Source organism: Sesamum indicum, linkage group LG13 (genome assembly GCF_000512975.1).
Source record: "Sesamum indicum cultivar Zhongzhi No. 13 linkage group LG13, S_indicum_v1.0, whole genome shotgun sequence".
NCBI lineage: Eukaryota > Viridiplantae > Streptophyta > Magnoliopsida > Lamiales > Pedaliaceae > Sesamum > Sesamum indicum.
The window spans coordinates 4,849,115-4,876,163 of NC_026157.1; the positions used below are offsets into that span (position 1 = coordinate 4,849,115).

Consider the following 27,049-nt stretch of genomic DNA (forward strand, 5'->3'; position numbering starts at 1 on the left):
TGAATTGATGATTCGCCATTCACATTCTTTTATTCTATTCACCCCTATGTACCTACTCACCATCATTTTAATTTACTCAAACAACCTCTTGAGATGTATATATGTATTTCTCTTCCGCCTTTATATCTTGCTAAATTCTTTCCATAATTTCAGTACAAACTTCCCTCTCCCGTTCCATTTAAATTAGCTCACCTGCCACAAATACAACTTGTCGGGTTGTCGGCCTACCCCGACACCTATGACTTGTAAATAACCGTCTGTACTCCCCCATTTTTCCCATTTTCATTCTCAGAACAATACAGAAACTAGGATCAACTCCAAATTTACATAATGGCTCTCTCTACAAGAATTAATAGTAGTAGTTTAAGCGCTTTACTGATTATTTTTTCTATACAATTTTGCATTCGAGGCAAAAATGAGGCGGCTTGGTTTGGCAACTTGTGGGTGAAGGAATGGAATCATACTCCGATGGCTATGAAATTGATTTGTTTCAGACTGCATCAACAAGCTCTGTTATAAGCCAACAGTCACGACAAATGACAGCCCTCGAGCACAAGATGAGCAGACCATGAATGGTGCTTTCAGCTATGTCCTTCATTTTTCTTTTCCTTTACCAATTCAAAAGCAAAAGAACTTGGCGAAGTCGACTTGATTAATTGATGTTTACTTCAGTATCTCCAAAGGAAAAAGTGAAAATTATATTATTTGTTTTATATATAAAATCCCACATTTAATGTTAATTAAAAAGGAGCTATAATTAATTTTTTTTGTTTAGTAGTATTGTTTCAATTACTTTGTTCTTCATGTCAAAAGGTCGGTACTTGTGGTGCAAAATATAAAACGCCTTATTCATCAAAGAAAAAAGAAAGAGTTGTTCTGATTTTGCTCATGATGAGTTAAAAGATTATGTTTTTAGGACTTTTGAATTTTAATGTTTATGAAATCAGCGTTTGAGGTACGACGATTTGGATTGCGAAGGCTTAATTATAATTTATGAAATCAGGCAACATCTCTTGGAAGAAAATTTTCATTTCATTTTACAACACACTATGCAAATTTACAGAGAAGGCCAAGGCTCCCTTGAACAAAGTATTCTAATTTACAACAATGTATGTTAACATTAGATAGCTGCAGACGTCCTTCAACTCGTCTTACGGAAGGAAAAATTCTTCTCTTGTGTTGAGACATCTTCAACTTCAATTTAACGTCAGCCTGAAAAAGACAAAAGGAAAAGAATGAGAAACATGCAACCAGTCTATACTCGTCAATTACAGGTTGAGGGACTATGAGTCTGTCATTGATTTGCCATGTGCGCTTACTTAAATAACCTCGTCCTCCTAAGAGTTGTGTGGGACATCTAATGTTTATGTAAGAAATTTAAACACTCTACTAAACACACCGGCTAAGATAATGTACTTTAACATCATTTAGAACCAAATGGCAACCTACATATCGATCCATTTCTCTCTCTCCCTCTTCTTCTATCTTAAAAAGTATTCTATGTTCCTATGCGGTTCCCTCTCTGTCAACTTCTCCCATGTCTGAAAATCCAAAAAAGTTGGAAAACCATTGTGTTATCTTTTTGTGCACTTCAAAACCAAAAGTCTACTATAATTTCTATAAAAGCTCCACGTTCTCACTATTTTAATTTGAAAAGAACAAATACATAAATTTTTTAAGCCACCAAGAATACGTTGGATGCAAAATAGTTAAGAATACCTAAATTGGAGAACAATTCTCCACCTTTCCGTAGATTTATTCCCAATTTATTCATTGAGTTGGGTTTTGTTTCAAGGTTTGCTTTTTAGAACTTTTCAATGTCATATATCTAAAATTTTGTACAAATTTTGCAGACCACCATATTTTGTCATGTTATTCACATCCGAATTTTGCAAGTGTATCATAGTAAAATTTGTCGGAAAAAATCATTATTATACAAAACACAACTTAATTTATTTGTGAACTTCATTAATAAAACATCAAATGCCAAAATATTGACGGTTTGTCTACATGCCAATTTGATACATTTATTTCCTAAATACATGTGCATTTGAATTGATAAATATCATAATTAAGACACACCTTTTTAAAAGTGCTCTCGACAACTTAAAAAACATTTAAATCAATCATCAAAACACGTGGAATTCATCAATTTATAGGAAAAAAGGTCCTGTGAAGTGCTTTTTTGATAATTATAAAAACTATTTTGTTGAAAATTATAAAAAAACTATTTTGTTGAAAATTATAAAAAAACTATTTTGTTGAAAATTATAAAAACCATTTTGTTATCAAAACAAAAATAAATTGGGCTTTTTTAGGAGTTCTGAATCATTTATCTAAGAACATTCATCATAGGCTACTATCTGGATAAGAAAAATTGTGCACCACAAGCTGATTTGAGAAGAAAATAGTTGAAAAGAATATTAATTTACAAGCAACTCAATGCATGAGCAAGTGAAAAACTTGTTGAATTAAAAGAGAAAGAAAAAAGTGAAATACTTGTGGTAGGCACATGTTTTAGAAATGAAGGCATTTGATAAGAAAAACAAATTTGTTAATAAGTTCCTAAAAACAAAATCATAGTATTTTCCAAGTCTAAGATTATTTATTTGCCAAATCCGTGTGTTCCGAGAAAATCATTCCTCAAATTTTGAAATTATATAATATTGAAGAAAGAGTTATCAAATCCCATTAAAAGAAAATAAAAGTGGCATGTAGACGACCGTCCTATATTTTGGCATAATGTTCTATTATCAAAGTTCACAAATAAATAGTTTATGTTGTATAGTAAAGAATTTCTAACAAATTTTTCTACGATGCACCTGCAAAGGTAAAGATGTCAAGAACATGACAACATGATTTTCTGCACATCTATACAAAATGATAAATAAACAACATCAAAAAATTCAAAAGCAAGCCCAAGAAGAGAACCCCACAAAATGAATAAACCAAATTAAATCTTCAAAAAGAATGAAGTTTTGTTCTTCATATTGGCATTCAACACTACACATGCATCCTTCGGATTCTTAACAACATAAAAAATCCATATTCTTGTTTCTTCCAAATTACAATAGGGATAACAAGGGCATTTCACAGAAATAACAGCAAGGCTTTAGGTTTTGAAGTTTACAAATTATAGACACAATGGATTCAACATTTTTTATTTTTAAATGTGGGAGAAGAATCGACAGAGAAGAGTGGAAAGGAACATGGATCACTTTTCAGATAGAAAAACAAATCGAGAGGAAACTATTGATATAGCGGTTGCCATTAGGCTCTAAATGTTGTCAAAACGCATTATAATAGCAGCCAATGTGTGTTTTAGTTGAGTGCTTAAATTTTCTACTTAACCCTTTTGAATTCCACACAATTCATAAGAATCTGAGATTACTTTAGTTCGCACAAAATTGACAAACCAAAATCAGGCTCAGGCCCTCAATCTTCCAACAAACGAGTATAGATCACCTACACTAATAAAATAATTTGATACCATAAGTGCTTGTTATCTATATATCAAAATAAAATGGCTGTTATACATAGAACTGAAAAATGATTTCTCAAGTAAATTGATACCATTTTATAATTGTATGCTATATGTGTTATGGGCAAACAAAATCAGATATTGCCTCCATATCCTATAATATGGATTAAGACAGAATTGTAAAAGAAACTAGGATATGAGAGAAGAACATAGATAATAATTGGGTGCGACTTAACCTTAGCTCATAGAATACTCCAATTAAAGGGCATAACCAATATATCAATGATACTTCATAAACAAGAAACTTTCTAGATCTAGGGGCAAAAGAGACATAGCAAAAATAGTTTATAACCAAGAAAGTTTTTTAGGTGCAGACATAAGTAAGCAACAGCGAAAATACTTCATATTCAAGAAACCTTTCCCAAATGCGCTTAAGAAAGAATACTGCTGATCCATTCGCAAGCTTCTAATGATTTAAAAAGGTTATTATACTCGACCTAAAATAGAAGTAAAAGAGAGTGGCTAGATGACACTTACATTACAGTGAAACCAATATATATATATATATACACACACACACATATATTAAGATAGGAGAAGTCGAATCTGCTTGGTAATATGGATAATAGTAGAAAAATAAAGGTTACTTATGGCTCCAAAAATGGACCCGGAGTCACTGATTAAAGTCAACTTATCACAACATGAGTTCCCATTAGCTTCAAACAGTAGTCTCACTCTGGATTGTGTTAGACCACCAACATGGTATAACCAACAACATCAGTATATTTGCTTGTAAAAGGTGATTTATAGACAACAAAGCCAAATTAATTTAGAACTAAAGTCCATACGAACCAAGGACAACTAGTTCAAATAATTTGAGAAAATACCACTAAGCACTAATAGAAAAAGAAAATCACTGTACCATTATAATCACAGAGGTAAATATAGAACTAGTAAGAACTTAATTGACACACAAAGGTAGATATGCAACTAGTATACATAAAACAGGCATATTTTGCTGAAACTTAACTTTCTTTCCTATTCCAATCCAGGGGGATCGGAAATTCAAGCCAACCCATACCATCAATTTCAATAAAAAGCAACAGTCGAGTACTATGAATTCAGGTGAACATGCTTAGCATTAAGAATAAGAGAAAAATATATTTAAGATAAGAATATTAGTAACCTTGGCATACAATGAAACAATCATCATCTTCATGCAGAACTCCAAGATAAGAGGTGTTGAAAACTACAAAAATGACAAAAACTATTGAAGTTACACAAACAAATTAACAATGAAACGGCATCCAGAAATTATATCTCATACCAAATTGGATGAACTATGTAAACCATAACCAGTAAGCAGAGAATCACAGTAGAGAAAGAAGAAGATCAGTACTTGACTTGTTCTCTGTTTTTGAATATAGTACCAAATTGGATGAACTATGTAAACCATAATCAGTAAGCAGAGCATCGCAGTAGAGAAAGAAGAAGATCAGTACCGGACTTGCTCTCTGTTTTTGAATATAGTGACAAAAACGTGTGCTTTTGTTTTCCCGTTTCTTTTAGTAGTTTAGAAATTTTTTAGTTAAGTTAGTCGGGGTTTGGCTTTATATATTTTTCACTCTGTTCTTCTTCTCAATTGTAACAGGTTTGAATTCACTGCAATGCATCTTTCTTTTCCTTGCTTTACTTTCAAGTTCTTGATTTGTAACAAAATGCCTCATAAACATGCAGAAGAAAAATTCGAAAATCTTGGAAGGAAAATTAGGAACACAAACCTCCAGAAGATAGCCCAAAACAGTCTTGTCAGCAAAAGCACTACCTTAGTGGATTTTCCAAGATTCAAGGTGTCCTCAATAGAAAAAAGAAAAAAGAACAAGAAAGGGAAAAAGAATCGGTTAACTCCTCAAGCAAACATGAGAAAAAGAACAATGCAAGAAAGAACAAAAAGAAGCGGGTAACTCATCATACCAAGAAACCATGGGACAAAAAGAGTTCATATGTTGAGTAATCAAATTGTACTGCTCCAAGATTCACTTGTTCCCTATACTATATCAAGAACCAAAGCCTAATTCAAGAAAATTGAAAACAAGAAATTGGGTAGAAATACAATACCTTTTTAAACTCCAAGAAGTGAGGAATATAAGAAATGCAAAGTTTAACCCCTTGAACATACTTGAGAATTTCACTGCCTTTCTTCTATTCCTTGAAAATCTTGGCGATTTCCGATTGAATTCTTCTTCCATGGACAGAGACTACGTGGAGAGGGAAAGAAGAAAGGGAAGAACAAATAGAGAGTGGAAGAAGAGACCCTGGTTATTACTCCCTCGCAGTACGCGCTCTTTTTTTATATGTACTACAAAAGAAAAGTGCTGCTACAAAGGCGCGACTTCTGCAGAAGCTTCCTTTTTTTTTTTAAATGCGACTCCAATACAAAAGAAATCCTCTAGACAGCTCATTCTCAAAGAATAGCCAAAGAAGAAGAAAAAGGAAGAAACCATATCTGAGCGCGACAAGTCATTGGCTGCTCCGGTGATTTTCATCCTCCTATTCTCTTTCCACTTTACATGGAATGTTTCTTTCTTTTTCTTTTTTGCATTATTGCTTGTGTTTTCATCGCTTCATATTCTCAGAGTGCTTTATGTACAAATATTTTTAATTTTCAATGATTTCTTTTTTGTATTGTTACATGTAGAAAGAAATGAGTGATGTGGATAATCAATTGCGAGCAAAAATTAAGCAAGGAGGCTAGTTCTTTGTTGCAGTAAGTGGTATTTTTAGGAGTATTCAAATTTTCTTTTTTCTTTCGAATTATGGATCAGATAGAAATATCACACTTGGATTTAGAAATAAAAAGCCAATTAAAGCCATGTTGAAATAAATAAAATATAACAATTAAGAACGTTATTCACAACAAGAAATTTAAATAATAAACTTACGACAACAATTGTATCATAACACTTCTCAATCCAAAGACAATTCCCAACAGCGAGTGCAATCTCCATCGCCCATCACTACAATGGCGGCAACGCAATAAGCAACGCCATCACCCTGGACCTCAGTCGCCCAGACGAGGGACGACAACGTGCAAGCAGGGGATTTATAAATTATAACTATAATAATTATAATAAATTTATTTTTATTAATATAATAATTATAATATTTTTATTTTTATTACAAATAATTTTATTTTTATAAGTTTTAATCATTTATATAATATAATTCATCCAACTCATTTTCTAAAGCAACGTAGAACTGAAAAAACCACAATAAATATTCAAATGGCATGACATGTCATTTTTTCGGTTCATACTCAAAATTTCGGCCACCGAGGGTCTAAATTTCTTCAATTTTGAAAATGGACTTACAAAAAATTGGACATAATTTATCAGACTAAAATCAATATTGAGAATATTTAATGAACTAAAAAAGTAATTTTCTATATAAAATTTTAATTTTGTATATTATAAGTATATTTTAATTGGCCTAGGTTGACCAGGACGGGCATTTTAGTCATTATTTCTAAAAGAAAATAGGCTCTGGTTTACTAGAGGATGGTGTGAGTCATTATTCATAATATAGGCATGATATTAAAAAAAATTGCATAGAGATTTTTTTGATATTTTTCCATATCACATGGGGTCAAAAAAAATGAATTTAACTCATTATCTATCTATCTATCTATTATTATTATATATATTTGAATGGGGTGTTTGACATCAATTGCTCAATTTTAATCAAATGCTAATTTTTTAAAAAATTTGTTCCAATATGAATACCCCCAACACCATATATATATATATATATATAATGTATTTATCAATATTAATTATCTTAAATTCATAATTTGAATATGATCTCTTTAATTTTAGCTCAACACCTAATATTTCAAAATGTAATTAATTTGGTGTCTTTATTTATCAATAAAAACTTATGCACCAAAAAACTATAGGCCCAAGAGATTGAAAGTCGAGGAATGCTTAAAAACACAAGTTGCTGATCCACGGTCAACAAGGAAGAAAACTTACCTGGGGGCAGGCCAGAGTTCAAACGTAAAGCGGTCAGGTCATTCCTATGGGGAAATTGTTAGTATAGGTGATAAAAAAGTCAGTGGATTAATTGTCTGTAATCTATTGTAGGCCATCTAGTTCAATGTAATGTTAAATATTATGAATATAGTTTATTTTTAGATCATTTTCGTGTTATGTTTATATATCTTTACAGTACTTTACAAAGAAGTCGACAAAACAAATATTGCAGGTGAGCCTTCCATTTATCACGGGCATCCTCCTGCGGCTACGGGACGACTTAGTCGGGGGATCTTGTGGCAAATTCACCATGACTTTCTCGACGAGCGGTAAAGGGATCTCCACACCTGGCAAGCTTTCCAGATGAGCTTGAAGGATCTTTTCCATCTGTTCCATACTGTAATCGGTCATCTGCTGGAGCCTGTCTAGTGGGATGGACAACAATCTCCCAAAAGAGGTGCTGGTGCGAGTAGGGTCCACAGAATCAGTGGGATCTGGCGTGCCTTTGCCTCTACGTGCTTGGGGGCATTAGTGAAGCCCCGACGACCACCTGGACAACCTGGGGATCTCCTCCCTAAGGATTGACCACTTTTTGCTTCTCAACCCCACTGTTACATGCGTCTATAATTCTGACATTTTAGTTTTGTATTACGACAAATGACATCACTTGATGCAAACAAAAAAGTTTCTCATTTCAGCAAGTTCAACTTGAGATTTGGGCTAGCAATGTAGGAGTGTATTTATAGGAGCTTTCACCAACTGTTGGGAGGCATCAAATGTACACAAGACTCAAGAGAGGTGGTTGTTCTTTCTTCTGACCCGATCCCCCATCTTCTGTAGGTTACCTCATTTGGGATGGGCATTTTCCTTCAGAGATAAGGCCAATCTCCCAGCGCATATAAGCATCCCGCATTTCTGGCGGGTTAGTGGGGCAGCAAATTCTATTGAAGTTCCTCGGTCATTCGGAGTCTAACCTGGCAGCGGATGTGTCATATACTAAGTTGCCCCGTGCTGGCTCTTATCAAGTGGAGACTAGGCTTATCAAGCACAAGTGGATTACCACACGGGCAAGTAGTCAGGCCTTCTAAGCTTACTCACACTTCTAAAACGTGCTCCTTAATCTCCAGTCAGCCCGAGAGCTTGCGCTTGTTGGCCTTCTATTTACCTTGAGGCCTTCTTGCCCTTTGGCGTGCATGCTAGTTGCTTTTTAGGAGCACCAATGTGATTCAAAAAATTGCTCAAAATAGTTTAACTATCAAAATAGCTTTTTGTGAATTACAATGAAATATCAACCAACAATTATTTATATTTAGGGTGCGTGTAAGAATTATAAAATAATAATCTTACCTCTGACAAAAACGTTGGATTTGCGATCGTTGAACTTGGTTATGATTTTGGGATAAACTTTACAATCCAACACACTAGGCCTAAATTTGATGTATGAGTTTGATTAAAGAGAGTTGTGATTGCCAAACTCAAAAGCAGGATGTAAAATAACTATCCTGCCCTTCCCACCATTTCTCTTACTTGAACCATCACTAAATTTCCAACTGTATGAATTGATGATTCGCCATTCACATTCTTTTATTCTATTCACCCCTATGTACCTACTCACCATCATTTTAATTTACTCAAACAGCCTCTTGAGATGCATATATGTATTTCTCTTCCGTCTTTATATCTTGCTAAATTCTTTTCATAATTTCAGTACAAACTTCCCTCTCCCGTTCCATTTAAATTAGCTCGCCTGCCACAAATAAAACTTGTCGGCCTCCCCCGACACCTATGACCTATAAATAACTGTCTATACTCCCCCATTTTTCCCATTTCCATTCTCAGAACAATACAGAAACTAGGATCAACTCCAAATTTACAAAATGGCTCTCTCTACAAGAATTAATAGTACTAGTTTAAGCGCTTTACTGATTATTTTTCTGTACTTGCTTGCATTCGAGGCAAAAATTAGGCGGCTTGGTTTGCCAACTTGTGGGTGAAGGAATGGAATCATACTCCGATGGCTATGAAATTGATTTGTTTCAGACTGCATCAACAAGCTCTGTTATAAGTCAACAGTCACGACAAATGACAGCCCTCGAGCACAAGATGAGCAGACCATGAATGGTGCTTTCAGCTATGTCCTTCATTTTTCTTTTCCTTTACCAGTTCAATAGCAAAAGAACTTAGCGAAGTCGACTTAATTGATGTTTACTTCGGTATCTCTAAAGGGAAAAGTGAAGATTATATTACTTGTTTGATATATAAAATCCCACGTTTTATGTTAATTAAAAGGGAGCTATAATTAATTTTTCTTGTTTAGTAGTATTCTTTCAATTACTTTGTTCTTCATGTCAAAAGGTCGGTACTTGTGGTGCGAAATATAGAACGCCTTATTTATCAAACGCCTGTTGTATGTTGAATTTCTTGCTGGATTGGGCTAGTCTTTTAAGCTTCTCAGGTTGGAAAAAATAAACATTCTATGGCTTGATATCTTATTCTTGGACCAGTAAGATTAAGCCTACTGAGCTGTTTGGTAGGGATCTATTTTCTTAATTTTGAATTTTGAGAAAAAATATTTAAAGAATATCATATACATAATAATATCAAATCTCATAAAAGCACCGAATTATCCTAATATATAATGGGATTAGCATTACATAGCCGGTGTCATTCATGGGCATTTGGGCTGGTTGGGGGGGGGGGTTAAGTTCCATTTATGGGCATATAATAAGTGGGGCTGTATGGGAAACAAAGCCCATTATGGAGATTGGTTACTTAGGAAGACAGTTGAGTGCTTGAATGAAAGATGTGTTACTTTATATATACTACTTTATATTTATTTAATTAAATAAAATAAAAAATACTATATGAATAATTATTCAATAAAATAAATTAAAATTTTAAACTTACATAAATAATTCACATTACTAATTAACTAAATAAATGATTATTTATAAAAAAAAAAAATATAAGAGTTTTAGTTGATCCATATCTTGTCTATAAAAAACGATTTTTCCGAGGCATTAAGTCTTCACATATAGTGTGCATATATATATATATATATATATATTTTAGGGAGAGTGATTACTTATATAACTAGTGTATTTATACTTGACATATAATTCATTCCAATTAGTCCAAACTCAATATGATATAGAACTTAAGTCCAATACTACTAGTAGCTATAAATGCCAAGACGGGTTTTGAATAGTAGCAATTTTGGTCCAATATATTTTTTTCCGACATTTTCATGAAATGCCGACATTTCACGGTTCGCTCCTTTTGAAACGTGGTCGTATTGGTGCACGTTTTTGGCCTTCCTGGTTTCAAGCACAGTAGTTTCGTTGCGTTGGCCCTTATGGCAATAGTGGTATGCAACAATACCATTTTTGGTCCAATATTTTATTATTATTTTTTTCCCAAATGTAAATGAAACGACGATGTTTTGAGATTCGCTGGTTTAAGTGCACTCGTTTTGCTTGTCGCGGATGTCTATCCGCTGCAATGATTTTGGTTCAAGAAAAATAATTTCGCTGTGTACATGCAGAACTACGCCATTGTGAACTCTCGTTGTTTGAACCGCAGTCATTTTGCCTCTTTGCTCCCTTGTGTAGAGGACACTTCGGGTGCATTGCGTTTTGGCCGATGGACGACGTCGTTTAGGTGTGGTTATAAAATTGTAATTGGTGCTTATTTTTTATACTATTTATTCATTGGTTCTATATATATATAGTAGAGCATAGGGGTGTGAGCTAGTTATTATTCCAAATTCCAATTGTATAACATGTGTAGGAGATGTAAAGCAAAGGAACGTGGGCTAGCAATGAAAGGAGAAGATCACGGCTATGCGCTAAGTTGTTAGGAAACATCAATTATGATTTTTGAGTTGAATGGAATCTCATTGTTGAGATAGTCCATTACAATTATTATTTATTTCACCATTGTACTTCTAATAATAATAATTATAGGGAAAGTTAATAGTTATATAGATCTCATCAGATTTTGTTGTCATCACACTAACCAACTCATATTTAACACTCTCACTAATATGTAATTAATATTCTGATAGTAAATAGGAATTGTTGTATTGTCTTCAATTATTGACCACCTAAATTATATTGATACTTTTTAAAATTAATTCTAATTATATAAATCACGTGCTTTTTGTATAATTATAGGTACATTTTTTAATGGGACGTTTGTGAAAATTTTTATTATTAAATAAGAGGTGTACTTGTAATTTTGTAAAAGATCAAAGGGTATTTGTGTGAGTAGATCTAACCTGGGGGGGGGGGGTTGGTTTGTTAATGTAATATACCCTTACAAATATTTTAGGATAAATTATATTAACACCCCTTGAGGTTAGATCTAATTACTACAAACATTCATCATTCATTGTAAAATTACAAGTACTTCCCTTGATGTTGTAGTTGTAATTACAAATGCACCCATATTCTATGACGAAAATTTTCACAAACAAGGGTATCTGTTTGTTTGTTTTTTTGTCTTTTCCTTTAACCACATCATAATCCTATGTTGAGGAATTTATCTACGGAAGCCTCCTTTGGAGGCCTAGTCAGCAAAAGCCCCAATTCCAAAACCCTAAAAGAATGTCACATCATCATTCTAGGTCACCTCCGGAGTCCTCAAATTGTACAAAAATTAAAATTTAATATCCTAAATTGCTACCTCAAAAATTGGATGTTCTTATAATACCACCTCCCTAATTTGCTGGGCCAAAAATGCAATTTAGCTTATATATATCCATATCAAGAAGGGTAAATTATATTGACACTCATTGAGCTTATGTTTAAATTCACAAACACCCCATACTTTTTGCAAAATTATCGATACACTGCTAAAATGTGAGTGTCTGTATCTCAAGTGGTATTTGTATAAACTTTTACCTCTAAGTAGGATTGTAATTATGATTACAACTACAATCTCAATGAATGTACTCGTAATTTCTCAAAGAAAAATGAATGTTTGTGTATTTAAAAATTGATGGATCTGCTTGTCCAATGCTATCTTGTCTAAAAATTCAAATTGTTAGAGAGGACAATTATTTATATTAATATCTCTTAACACGCTCCGCTCACGTGCAAATCTTATGCGTAAAACCTTTCTTTTATGAATAAATAAGTGACAGTAAAATTCAAACATAAGACCTATTATTTAGTCTAGCGTTAATAAAATATTAAACAACCAACTCATTTAAAAATTTAAATTTAAAAAAAAATTATTTAATATTAATATATTAACAACATTTCTCCAACTTTCTCACAAAGCATACAACTCTTTTTCATCAATTTTTTTAGAATAATTTCGATGGTATGTAATTTATTGGAATATTTGAATAAAATAGAAGTGATTTAATTTTCCTCGTATTTAAGGGGTCACGAGAAATCAATAATATCGCACGACAGCTAATTTAATGATATGGTAAGGACAATATTAAATGCTTAGTGTACTATTTATTTGACCTGACACAATACTATCTTTTTGCCAAATCAATTAATATTATTTTAACATTCGAAATGTTCCAAAATTATGTTTTTTGTTGGACATGATTTTTTAAAATATAAACTGGCAAATAATTGCAAACTTTGCCTATCATTGTAATTATCTCTAAAATGAGTGGGGGAGATTTATTCATATTTGAGATTATATTTTTGGATAAAACGAACAACGAGGCCTTAATTATTTAAATGGTGAGGTATCAGGTTTCATAACCAACAAATTATGAAGTCGAATTTAATGTATGTTTACTTTAATAATTGTTACTTGTTTGTTGTTTCCTTTTATTGCAATTTTCAATTTGGAATAATTAACATATATATCAATTATTTTTTTTATATTTGAATGTAAGAAATGAGATAACAAGTCGTAATTACGAAGAAAAAAAAAGAAATTAGTATTCTTTTTAATTGAAAGTGATGAACTATTATTAATTGAAATAAATCGGTTACAATAATTTTTATCGAATAACAGTGTCTAACAAATACAATCACAACAATCATATTTCAATTAATAATATCAGATAAATAAAATTTAAATAATAACTACTATTACAATAGACAATACCTACTATGTCGTAGAACAATATCCAACGCATATGGTGTTGAGGGCTTCAACTTCGCCAACTAAATTAGGCCTGATTGATGACAAATAAGTATCCTTTTGACACAAAATGTAACTTTTTGTTTTTATGAAAATGCATCAATAGTTTCAAATCAACCAACATACTATTATTACAATTTTCAGTACGGAATACATTCAATATTTTTAATTCAACCAATAAATTCAAGTTAAATAAAAAACACGTACTACTATTAAAATAGACTATATATATATATATATATATATTCGTATTATTTGAGCTCACAATTTATACCTCATCACTCAGGCAAGATCATCCATACAAAATGTAACTCAAATTACTAAATATGTATGATATATATTAACAAGAAACGATTTCCTACATTATTGATGCATATATTTACAATGCCAAAATCGATTAATAAGTACAATAACAATTTTAAATTTTAGCATACATATATTGAATAAAAATAAACAAATACAAGAAAAGGTTTTTCGAGCTAAGATTCTCTAACAATTAAGTACTAATTAAAGTATATCCCATGTATTTGAATTGTTTGGTAGCGTACTTCTATTTAAAATCACATGGTATAAACTCTCGACAAACATAATTGTTTAAGTATATCTACAATATCACATCCTATTTAATTTTAGGGGCGAATAACAATTTATTCCTCTGTGATATTGAAAATGAGCACATTGCCCTCCTATGAGAAAAATATAGCAAATTTACCCCCTTATACTTTTTAAAATGAAATAATTTACCTTCTTATACAAGGAGGTAAATTGCTTCATTTTAAAAATCATAGGATGGTAAATTATTCTATTTAACAAATATAAAGAGGTAAATCGCTATTTATCTTTTCATAAGGGGGTAATTTGCTCATTTACGATATCACAAGGGGTTTGGTTGTAATTTTCCCTTAATTTTAGTGTAGATTATATTCACCCCTTACAAGATTAAGTCTAATTATATACATACTTTCTGTCTTTTATAAAATTATAAATATATCTATTGAAATTATAGTTGTAATTACAAATACATCACATAATCACTAGCGAAATTTTACACAAACACTCTTTGAATGCATTGCACTAACATCCTCTCAAAAGGTGTAACTATAATTTTATAAAGGACGGAATGTGTTTATTTAATTAGACATAACCTTAAAAGTTGTCAATATAATTTATCTTCAATATACATGACAACTTATATAATTTAACCTTTTATTCCATTTTCTTTGTCATTTTATTCTTAAATACTCTTAAGAGATAATTATACATACATCCCTGATCTATGATCTATTTAAACAAATCATTCTTATTTTTTGCATAATTATAGAAACCACCCAATATAAAAAAAAATATGGGTAGTTTGTGTAGTAATATTGATATTTATGGGGCTGTTTATATAATTTTTTAAAAAACAGAGGTGGTTTATGTAAGTAATGTTGACGTATCTGTGGGAGTGATTTGTGTAAATAAGTCTGGCGTCGTCTGTGGGAGGTCACATATTTCAATCCAGATCAGTTGTCGTCGTCTGTGGAAAAACTGAGGATCGCCAGTCGAAGGATAATGAAAGGAACATCGATGGAAGATATTCATGGAGTGGAAGATCAACCCAGGTAAGGAGAACAAATAGTGCAATTGACAAGGGGAGAATTACAAAGATTGATGGAGGAAGCTGGAAGGAATGCACTTGTAGCTTATGAACGAAGGGCGGAAGGGAGCCTATGAAAGGCCATGAACCGAAATCTCTGGAAGTAGGATCCAATAGCAGAGAGAGAGCTAAAAGAAGGGAGCCAGGGATCTCCGGAGCCGAAGTAGACAATGTGGGGAAACAGATAGAGCAATTGGAACAGATCAATGAATTGGAGAGGCGAGGAGAATTAGTGGCACAGAATATGATTTACCCTTTTTGTAATAAAATATTGACGGAAATGGCCAAATTTTAGAATGTCGGATCTACCCAAATATGATGGAACTAAGGATTCTCAAGAGCATGTGGCGGCCTTCGAGTTGGTAATGAATCTATATGGATAATCAGGTCCAATTACAACTAAATTGTTTGTACTTCTCTTGAAAGAAAGACACAAGAATAGTTTACCAACTTACCCAGTGGCAGCATAGAGTTGTAGAACAGCTGTTGCAAAAATTTACGTTCCATTTTGAGAGCAAAAGGAAGCAAAAGCATTCGGCTACATATCTACTTACAATAAAACAGAGAGAGGATGAGTCTCTTAAAAGTTTTGTGGGAAGATTCAACAATGAAACTCTAAAAGTTCACAATCTCAGGATCGACATGATGGTGAGCATTTTGATACATGGGCTAAAGAAAGGACCTCCACCAGCAGATGTGGAATAGTTAATGAGGTTGGTACAAAAATATATCGATGAAAAGAAAATAAACACCATGAAAGATGGAGAATGATAGAACAATCGAGATCAAGATCGGGTGAGGGATGGCAGCGACAAACGAACCTGGATTGATAAAGAAAGAGAACTACCTTATCAACCAAAGTATCATAGGTATACCCCCTCACCATGGTAGGGGCTAGAGCACTAATGATGGTCGAAAGTCTGATCTACACCAATGGCCCAGACACACCAGATTCACACTAGCTAAGAAATACTCTAATAAGTATTGCAAGTTCCATAGAGAGAGAGAGGACACGACATGGAAGATAGCTACCAATTGAAAGAAGAAATAGAGAGACTGGTAAGGCAAGGATATTTTAGGGATCAAATACTTCGAGAGAGAGAAAAGGTGGGAGAGAAGAAATAGGGAGGAGAATGAAGAGTAGATCGAGAAGCAGGCGAAAATGGATTCAGAAACTAGGGAAAATGTACCTGTGAAAGATGTAATTCATACCATAGCAGAGGGACCGACAAGGGGAGATTTAGCAAGAATGAGGAAAAGATATGAAAGGTAGTCGAGATTGAGTGGAAGGAAGGAGCTCGTGATGAGTGTGGAGCCTGAAGAGGATATCATCTTCAGGAGCAAAGACATGTGTGCTGAGACGGGGTCGTTTTTGGTGATAAAAATAGACATCACAAATTTCACCATCCATAAGGTGTTACGGGATAATGGTAGCTCGGCTGATATTATATTTAGAGAGGTGCTGAATAAGATGGGATTAAATACAACAAGATTAGACCCTGTACAAACTCCCTTGGTAGAATTTGGAGGTAGTGGGTAACATTATTAGGCACTATTGAGCTCCCAGTGTCAATTGGAGAGGAGCCAAGAAGAAAGACGAAGATGGTAAAACTTTTGGTGGTAGACACCCCTTTTGCCTATAATGTGATACTAGGACGACCAGGTCTAAATCTGTTTAGATCAATAGTGTCGACCTATTACCTAAAAATGAAGTTTCCAACAAGGAACAGGGTGGGGGAAGTATCCCGGACCAAAAGGAAGCTCGGAGATGTTATAATTTGTCCCTGAAAAGGGCAGTCAAAATGAAAGGAAGAGTAAAATCAGGAAAGAGGAAGAAATCTATGCAGAAAATCAAAAGATGAGTAAGACAGATCGAATAGAACCAACAGAGAATCACAAGGTAGTAAAGTTGGTAGCTAGGGAGCTTGACAAAATGACCAAGATCGGGTCGCATATGAGTCAAAGGTTGGAAACGATGATAATCAAATTCTTGAGAAAAAAAATTGTAGATATGTTTGCATGGAGTTCGTTAGATTTTAAGGGAATAGACCGTAAGGTGATCGTGCATAAGTTGAATGTGGATTCTATGGCGCGACCTATTAAACAAAAAAAGAGGTTGTTTGGGGCCTAACGAAACCATATCATTGAAGAAGAAGTCAGCAAATTGTTAAAAGCGAGATACGTGTAAGAGGTGCAGTACACAGAGTAATTGTCAGATGTTGTGGTCAAACCCATGGTATCTGGAAAATGGCACATGTGTACAGACTTCACAAATTTTAATAAGGCTTGCTTGAAGGACCCCTACCCATTGCCTCGTATTAACTTGCTCGTGGATTCCACTGCAGGATGTGAACTCTTCAAGATGATGGATGCGTACCAGGGTTATCATTAAATATTCATGGCGGAATAGGATCGATATAAGACGTCTTTCATAATTGAAGATGGGATTTATTGTTATACATGTAATGACTTTCAATTTGAAAAATGCAGGTACTACTTATCAGAGGTTAGTGAACAAAATATTTAGGTAATTGATAGGAATATCCATGAAGGTGTATATGGATGACATGCTCGTTAAAAGCATGAAATCGGAGGATCAACTACTTCAATTTAAGCAAGCATTTCACATAATGAGGGCTTATGGAATGAAGTTGAATCCAACAAACGCACCTTCGGAGTTGTGGTTAATTTATATTTGTCAGGATTTCTTCTTTTAACTATAGTAATTAATCATAGCGAAAAAAATCATATCTTTTTTTAATATTATTACTTACTTTTATAAACTTTATAATTTTATTTTATCAAAATGCTTCCAAGGTTGTGACGATTGTTATAGTCAAGTCACAGTGACGACTTGTAATATCATCACTAACTTATTAGTGACAATTATTGTATATATTGTCGTTGCCGCTAAATATGGTTATTCTTGTAATGATTTTATTGATATAATTATGGTGTTCATAATTCGATTTACTGATCGAAATTGAAAGTTGTTACGTATTGAATATTAAATCGGAATTTTGACGTGACATTCGGTGCAAGACTTTTGAAAATTTCAATATTCAATTTAATTAATATTAGTTTTTTGTATTTATATACAGTAACGAATCGAATATCATTTTTTTTGAAAAATTTTATTATATGTGTAATATAAATATAAATATGATAAATATAAGTTATATATATAAATATTAAATATTGATTTTGGATAATTATATATATGAGTGTAGGATTTTTGTTTTAAAAATAATCAATAATTTTGGTAATTTAATGAATCGAATCGAAATTTTGCATGTCTTAATTTATCGAACTGAATTTCAATTATTTATATGGTTTGGTTCGATAAAACTGAATGCACACCACTAGATATCATGGAATTCTTACTGTCTATTTGTGTTCGTAACAATCGTTATAAATTTATAGTATTTTGTCATAACTGATTAAAGTGAAAATTTATGGTAATTAATAATCAACCAGGATTATTGATTGTTATATCAGCATAAACATTAGACTTTATTAAAATTTTGTTAAATATTAAATATATACTGATCATAATTAAGACGTAGCATGGCTAATATAATTAACCAAATGACCAAAATAAAATATTTATATTCTTTTATTCATTTATATATAATAGAATTAATTTATGATAGTTTTTAAATGGTAGTGAATAGTCTATTTATTTACGGGGAGTGTAAAAATATTTATTTTTTAAATGTTTGGGCTATCAAAATCTTATATTGGCAATATAAATAAAGTAAATTAATACGGGTTTTCATAATTTTTGTTTTAATCACAAACACATTTTTATTATTTAAAAAGTAAAAAATACTTTATGAAATTAAAAATACTCTTTTATAAAGGGTTATTAAAAAATATTTATTAAATAATTATTAATTTTTTAAATAATAAAAAATAATTTTAATTATGACAAATGTTTTCAAGGAATCCGCGTAATTTACCTATATAAAGAATTAATATTGCTTTTAATTCCTTTCACACAGTATTGTCAAAAAGCAGCAGCATGCATGGGGCCACGGGACCCCAATAATTGACACATTTGTGTCACATAATTATTTTTTGAAAATGATTAATTAGGACACTGGCAGGGCCTGACAGGGTGACCGGTCTAGTACGTTACCATTTTAAATAAATGTGTCGTTTTCATCTGAATCAATAATTAATAAAAGTATGATTGATTTGTCACCCCATTTTAATTTCGTCACAATATTCCACTTAGGGAAGGAAGTGCTCCAAAAATTTAAAAGAATATTGAATCATTATTAGGCCATAAACATTAAAAAAATATCAATGGATGGTTACATGTGTTATCGAAAGGTGGAGGACCACATGATTGCTAAGACTTGTCATTACAAGGTTAATAAATTAATACTTGTTTTTTTAATAGTCAATTATGTTTCATCAATCGATAAAGTCGATGATGTTCAATATAAAAATTAATTATTAGAATAAATTAGAGCTATCTCGTTTCAAATTTAATATATCGTGAATATTCACTTATTATTTGAAAATTTACAAATACCCTGTTCGATAAAAAATAATTATGTTGCTCCTAAACAATAAAGTATACACAACTATTTTACTCTTATTGTAATTTTTTAAAAAATAAAAAATGTATATTTCAAAATATCAAAAAAAATTGAGGGTGGGTAAGATACATAATCCCTTAGGGAATATTAGTCATAAAAATATTTTAGAAAATTCCAATATGAATTTATAATTTATAATTCAAAAAGGCATTTTAGTCAATTCACCACAAAAAATTAGATGAAAAGCTAAAGGAAGCCAAAAAAATTAGTTCATTGTTAGACAAGCGTTAAAATTATGGGGGTATTTATAATTTTTTAAATAATATACAAAAATTCGAAGAATGTGGTGATAATTCACCGTAATTATTATTTCAATTTAACTACAAGTATAACTATATTTTCTTAGCATATTTTTATTAGATGGGTCATTTTTATTTAAAATTGTTAATTTTCATGTTGTGCGAGTAAATTTCAGCATACTATAAACATTAAATAGATTGATGTAGGCAGTAAAATACCAATCTTATGAATCTTTTTGTACGACCTGAATTACAAATTCTACTGACTGAATTTTATACTATATAAAAAAAAAAGAATTATTTATACTGATGTTAGCAAAAATACTCCAACTCAATGAATTTTATCTGACCCTTTGGACATTTTGGCAAGCTTTAATTTAAAAAACCAACAAAATAAAAACTAACATTTAAATGTTTAAGTCAGTAACAGAATAAGAATTATTGAATATCTTTTAATAAGCTAATATATACTATAGTTATCCATATCAATATTACTTTCAATTATCGAATGACGATATACGACTTCACAAAATTAATTTTTTTTATTATAATGACAATAGTGCCTTTGAATTCGCTTTCTTTTCCTCTTTCTACTTTTTTTATTTGTAATATATTTTTAAAAAAAATATTGTATATGTATAGAACCAAGTATCACGACAATCAATAAAAAAATACGAAAAATTGAAAAATAAAAAGAAGGTTTACCGCTGACCGGAGGTAGCGTGACGTTCTATATAGCAACCAAAGAGGTATGGGTTTTTTTTTTTTTTTTTAAATTTTAATGTGAAAATGTGAGTTTGGTCGGCTCTCCCTCAAACTTTGGAAAACTCTTTTGGGGAAAAATATGGGAATACTGACAGCCCACTGAATTTGCAACGTTTCAGTCTGCGGCCCCAGTCGTGGGCCCCTCCTTACGTCATTTCTGTCTCTATAAAGACCTAAACTACCAGGGTAAATTTACTTGGCGTAGGGACATATCGTAATACTTTATTTTTTATGGGGATAAATTGCATCTTTTGTCCTATAAATAGATTTGATTTTAATTTTGGTCTTATATTATATATAATTTACATATTGCATTTTATATTTCCTTTTTCTAATTTTTGAACATGCAAAACAGAAAATCGACAAGTATTTAACTATAGAGTCTGTCGTTAAGTAGTTGTATTTGAAGGAAAAAAAATAAAATTTAAATTTACATACATTAATATACAATATATATTATAATTAAAAAAATAATATAGACATAGAGAAGATGATCGCTTAGCGACTATCGATCTAAAAGTGAAAGGGGAGAAGGGGTAGCAGTGGGGGAGGAAGGACGTAGGAGGTAGTAACGATGGGAGAAGGGGGCAGACACCGACAATGAGGGTGGAGAGAAGCCCGATTGCGATGAGGATGGGGGGAGGAAAGGGAAAGCGTAGAGGGTAGAAGGGGGAACGACGATGGGTGTGGAGGAGGGAAGGAGCATGGGCGTCGACGACAGGGGGAGGGGGGCGGCGGGGTGGGGTGGGCTATATATATATTATACATATATTTATATAACTATATTATACATATTTATAAAAATATATTTTATAGCTTTTGTATATAAATTATATATGTAAAATTGAATCTGGAGCATTGATTTATAAAAATAAGATATTAATTATAAATTTCAGTAAGATTTTATAACAATCATAAATTCAATTAATATATTGTGAACCATTGCTTTGTGTTAGATAAGATCCATAATTGTAAAATAGAGACACAATTTAGAAATTAAAAAAATTAAATGAAAAAACCACTTAACGACTTTAAATTATGTCGTTAAGTATTTAACGATTTTTTATTGTGTCTTGAAATTAAAAAAAATTATGAATATAAAGAATGCAATGCGTGAATTATCTACAGTATGAGACCAAAATTGAAGACAAGTCCACTTACACTAGAAAAAATATAATCTTTTGTTACAGTTAATTATTATAGTTAAAAGAAAAAAACCATGACAAATGCAAATCAACCACGGCTTCACAACGGGCATTAGCCGTTGTTTCTACAGATGTGGCCAAAACATGAGCCATGTCAAAATCATGGTGAATATTATTTAATCGTGGTAAAAAATTAAAATTTTGCTTTAATTTTATTTAACCGTGGTTGATAATATTGATTTATCATAATTTTTCAGTCGTGATCATTTATGATATAACAAAATCTCAATTATTTTGTAATACATGCGAATAAAAATAATTAATTTATCAATTATTTAAGAATGGATTTAATAATCTAGAATTCACTTATTATTGTTCTTTAGAGTTCTTAATTTTAAATAAATTTATAAACTTCTTGAAATATCTTACAAGATATTATAATGTATTTAATTAAAAAATATTATAACATATAAAAACTTTAACCAAGTTTTTAAAAATGAAATGCGATTATTCTATAATTCTAAGAAAAATATATTATTATAATTCAAAATATTGCTTCTATATATATTTTTTAAAATCCATTCCTTAAAGAAAGAGGCAGCCAATGAAGCTGGAAATTAAAGAAGCAAGTGACAAAATGATTAAACTAGAAAATGATAGCTGACGTGGACGTCTAGCAATGGTGTCCATCGTATCCAACGGCCCAGATCCACTCTCACACCCCTCTTTATCTCTCCCTTACAAACTCTCTTCCAACACACAAACGCAAACGCAAACACAAACACAAACACGCACTCAAGAGTGAGAAATTTACTCCAAATATGATGTTGGGCAAGCGTGGACGGCCCACTTTCAGGAGAACAACAAGCATGACCGGGATCAGCTTCGATGTGGAGGCGCCGCCGCCTCCCCCTCTCGGCGGTGTATACGATCACATGATGTTGTCGCCGAGATACTTCCGGAGGAACGACTCTTCCGCCGATGCCGAGACCGCTGATTTCTTGAGGAGCTGTGGCCTCTGCAACCGCCGTCTCGCTCCCGGCCGTGATATCTACATGTACAGGTAACTACTAGTCTTCACTCTTTACTCTCTTCCCCACTTCCACCACCCCTCCCCCCCCCCCCCGCCGCCGCCGCCACCACCACCACATGCGAAAATATAAGAACTCAGAGAAGCTGGAAATAGTAAAAGAAAGTTGACCCCGATCGATATATGATCGTGAATATATTATTTCGATACATATAATTCTTTATTTTATGAAATTAAATCTATCAATAATTTTGAAATTTTAAACTTTTATGAAATAAAATACTTAATACATCAAATTTGTTTAATTTAAAAATTATTCTGAAAATTTCATAGAGTTGAGGACTAAAAGTTTGAAAGTGTTTGACTTCTCTCTTATCGTATTAAGAGTATAATTTTTTTCTATATTTTCTAATTAGAGAAAATTATTTATGGTTTAAGAAATCAATTTACATAAATTTGGATCTGAATTTGGAGCAAATTACAATAACAAAATAGATGTGGCTACATTATAAATATTGGAAATAATTGGAATATACTTTAATATTTTTTACGGGAAATTGGAATCTTCATTTATGTGTCATTTATAAATTAAAATAAGATCTGCCAAAATTCTCTCAATTAAAACCTTTATTATTGATGGGATATTAATTTATTTCATTTTAATAATGAAAAAATAATTAAATATATGATAAATAACTTCTTTTATTTAATACAAAATCAACTATATATCTATCAGTTGCTGGATGATATAATTTTTCTTGATATTCATACATAGATACATTAATTAATTATATTTCTAAATAAATGGCCAATTTTCCTCGCTACTTCTCAAATTCACTACAAATTTGTTTTGTTATATATATATATATATATATATAAATGCAAGCAACATCTCTGTAATATCGTAAATGAACAAATTACCTTTTATAAAAAAGATAGCAATTTATCTTCTCATATTTCTTTAAAATACAACTATTTACTCCCTAGATTTTTTTAAATAAAAATAATTTACCTCCTTAAATAGGGAGGTAAACTGTTTTATTTTAAAATATATTAAAGATAAATTGCTATTTTTATCATAAAAAGATAATTTACTTATTTATAATATTACATAAGATAAATTGCATAAAGCTATATATATATGCACTAATGATATATTGGCATAAATTGTCGTCTTGGAAATTTGCTCAAATGTCATACTAAAAAGACTTGTTCAATCTTATTGCCCAATTTCTTTTTAAATATATGAATCGAATTGAAATTAATATCCAACAAAATAAATCATGCTATATATTGAGTTAACTTGAGGACATACGGCGTTTTATTATGATCAATTAATTATCAAATAAAAAATAAAGATATTAATTAATTTTGGCTATGCGACCATTAGGCATTATTTTTGCAAGCGAACCGCTATTAATCATTATTTTTGTAGGCGAAACCAATATATTAATAACAATTAAAAATCATAATAAATATTTTGTATAGCTAAAATCATGACATATATTGACTAATTATAGTTAAAATCGTGTGATTACAGGGGTGATACTGCATTTTGTAGCCTAGAGTGCAGAGAGCAACAAATGAAGCAAGACGAGAGAAACGAGAGGCGTGCCGCCGCCACGTCAGTTACCAAAGACGGCGAGAGCCACCATCAGGAACTGGGGGCTGCCGGCCCTGAAGCTGAGACGGTGGCTGCAGCCTGACAGCCTACGTAGCCCCTGTAATTTTAATTAAGACAATTATATATATAAATTTGGTAATTAATTATAATGATGTATATGTATATATGCATGGATGGAAGTAGAATATTATTAGTTAATTAACGCTAAGCTAAATATGATGAGGTTATGACTGCAATAGAAATGCATGTTGATGTTGGTAGGTTTAATGATGCAAGAAGAAGTTGGTTTGTGCTTGTACCATGAAACAATGGCTGCCTTATGCATGTTGAGGTTGAGAAATTTTTTTATTTGGATCAGGTTTCGTGGGCACGAATCAATTACACAAAAACGTAATTATTATAAGATTTAATGTAAATTAATCCTATAATATTGAAAATAAATAAATTATTCCCTGTGAAAAGAAAAGTATCATATTACCTCTCTGTATTAGTAAGAATAGAGTAATTTACAACCCACACGATTTTGTTTGGTGTACGCGTTTTTTTTTCAATTTTTTTTTAAATCTTAGCTATAATACTATATTTATAATATTACATGTGAACCGTTGGATCGGATTTAATTCAAATGTCCAAATTTAACTAATAGGTGAATGGATTAGATTTTACTTAATTAAAATCAAGGGTCTAGATTTAAAGTTACAATTTAACTAATATTTATTTATGCAAATATTAATTTAAAAATACCTTATATGCAATGAATTTATATACATAACTATAGTTATATACATAAATATATATGCAGAGAGAGAGAGAGAAGAGAAAGAGAGAAGGGGGTGATGGGGGTTTTATCAATTAAAAAGATAAAAAAGTTCTTAATTAAGAGCAAAATAGATATTTCATCAGGATTTGGGTACAAGATCGTGGGTTGATCCAAAATTTGAAGAGGATTATACACTACACGATTGAAATCAGGAGAAGTTCAGATGAAGACACGTTGTCTGATCTTGACAAAAAACTAACTTGAGCGTCGGAGGATTTTCATCAGGGACGATCCCGACTGGCCTGACGTACGTGCTTTATTCCTCAGGACCCATCATAGATTTAGAAAGATTACGTGATAAGATCGATGATGCATATTTCGAACCAGATCAAGGTGAAGGTGATGCGACAAGGAGTGGCAGGGGTGGTGGTTTGGGCGTGGGACAGGCGAAAGGGTAGGGGAAGGGAGGAGTGGTGAAGGTGAAGCATTGGGGACTAAAGGGGGAAGGGAATGGGCGGTGGCCGATGGTGTTGGGGGCGGGGAGTTTACGGGGTTGGATTTTTTTTATTTTCTTTTAAAAGTAAAAACATATGTATTAATAAAAATATTATATACTATATATAAAATAGTATATTTATTTCTTAATAAATATTATATAATATAAATAAAAAGTATACTATTATAAAATATATAATTTTTTTTTTTTGAAAAAAATCATGCACCTCATAAGAGGAGCGAGTGTACTAAAGACATTTCTCTAATGGGATAAATTGTTTCAATTTTAAAAATATAGAAAGGTAATTTGATATTTTTTTTATAGAGAGATATTTGCACATTACCCATATGCAGGGAGTAGAATGTATTTTTTTCAATTATTATATGATTGATTATTTTTCTTAAATTGTGCATCAATCACAATGAAGACAAATATTGTACATTTGTTTTATGATTAGTTTGAACTTGATCAGATTTGATTCGAACTATAACTTTTTATCGGGATCCTACCAATTGTATTACGTATGATCTTTACTTTTTGGGAATGCGAGGATTTGGATAAGGGAAGTTATTCCAGCTTGGTATCAAATTTAGCCATATTCGATTAATTATATGGTAAATATAAATTGTTATTTAAATTTTAGGGTAAATTACAACAAACTTTTTTAAGTTTTGACATAATCATAAATATCCCTTATTGTTTGAAAAATTATTAATACCCTTGATTTTGACGGTTGTCTAACAATTAGCCCAATCTATTAATTTATGTCATGTTTTCGTTCATTTTTATGGTGAATGGACTAAAATATTCTTGTGAATTATAATTTTATTTTTTTTTTAGAATTTTTTGAATTTTTTTTATGTACTTAGTCAATTTTTTTTATATTTTTTTTTAACTTTCCCTCCCACCTCATCTGATTTTTTGTATTGTTTTTTACTTTTTTCTGAAACAATAATATAGTAAGAATAAAATTAATAATTTCAAAACTCAACGAATGGTTACATAATTTGATTGAAAATAAGGGAGGAATTTACAATTTTTCTAATAATAAGAGAATATTCATAATTATGCAAAATTTAAAAAAAAAACTCATCCTAGTTTACCCTTAATTC

General features: G+C 31.5%; 1 protein-coding gene and 1 long non-coding RNA gene across 3 annotated transcripts; one reads left to right on the plus strand and one right to left on the minus strand.

The window, feature by feature from the left end:
• Positions 1,014-5,808, minus strand: LOC105176480. 2 transcript variants are annotated; one of them, XR_002288195.1, is made up of 4 exons: positions 5,456-5,808; positions 5,263-5,336; positions 4,668-4,730; positions 1,014-1,212 (listed from the first exon to the last, which is right to left on the minus strand). It is a non-coding gene; the product is annotated as an uncharacterized LOC105176480 (long non-coding RNA). The 2 variants fall into 2 exon arrangements; XR_002288194.1 differs by having other exon boundaries at positions 5,263-5,808.
• LOC105176481 lies at positions 22,769-25,035 on the plus strand. Its single transcript, XM_011099296.2, has 2 exons — positions 22,769-23,090; positions 24,598-25,035. Exons 1-2 carry the CDS (start codon positions 22,849-22,851, stop codon positions 24,761-24,763), a joined length of 408 nt encoding a protein of 135 aa, XP_011097598.1. The 5' UTR covers positions 22,769-22,848; the 3' UTR covers positions 24,764-25,035.

Bases quoted from the DNA above. Each gene is read 5' to 3' on its own strand.
- LOC105176481 (XM_011099296.2), top strand. From the start codon at position 22,849: ATGATGTTGGGCAAGCGTGGACGGCCCACTTTCAGGAGAACAACAAGC. The intron at 23,091-24,597 runs GTAACTACTAGT...GTGTGATTACAG, and splicing joins CGTGATATCTACATGTACAG to GGGTGATACTGCATTTTGTA.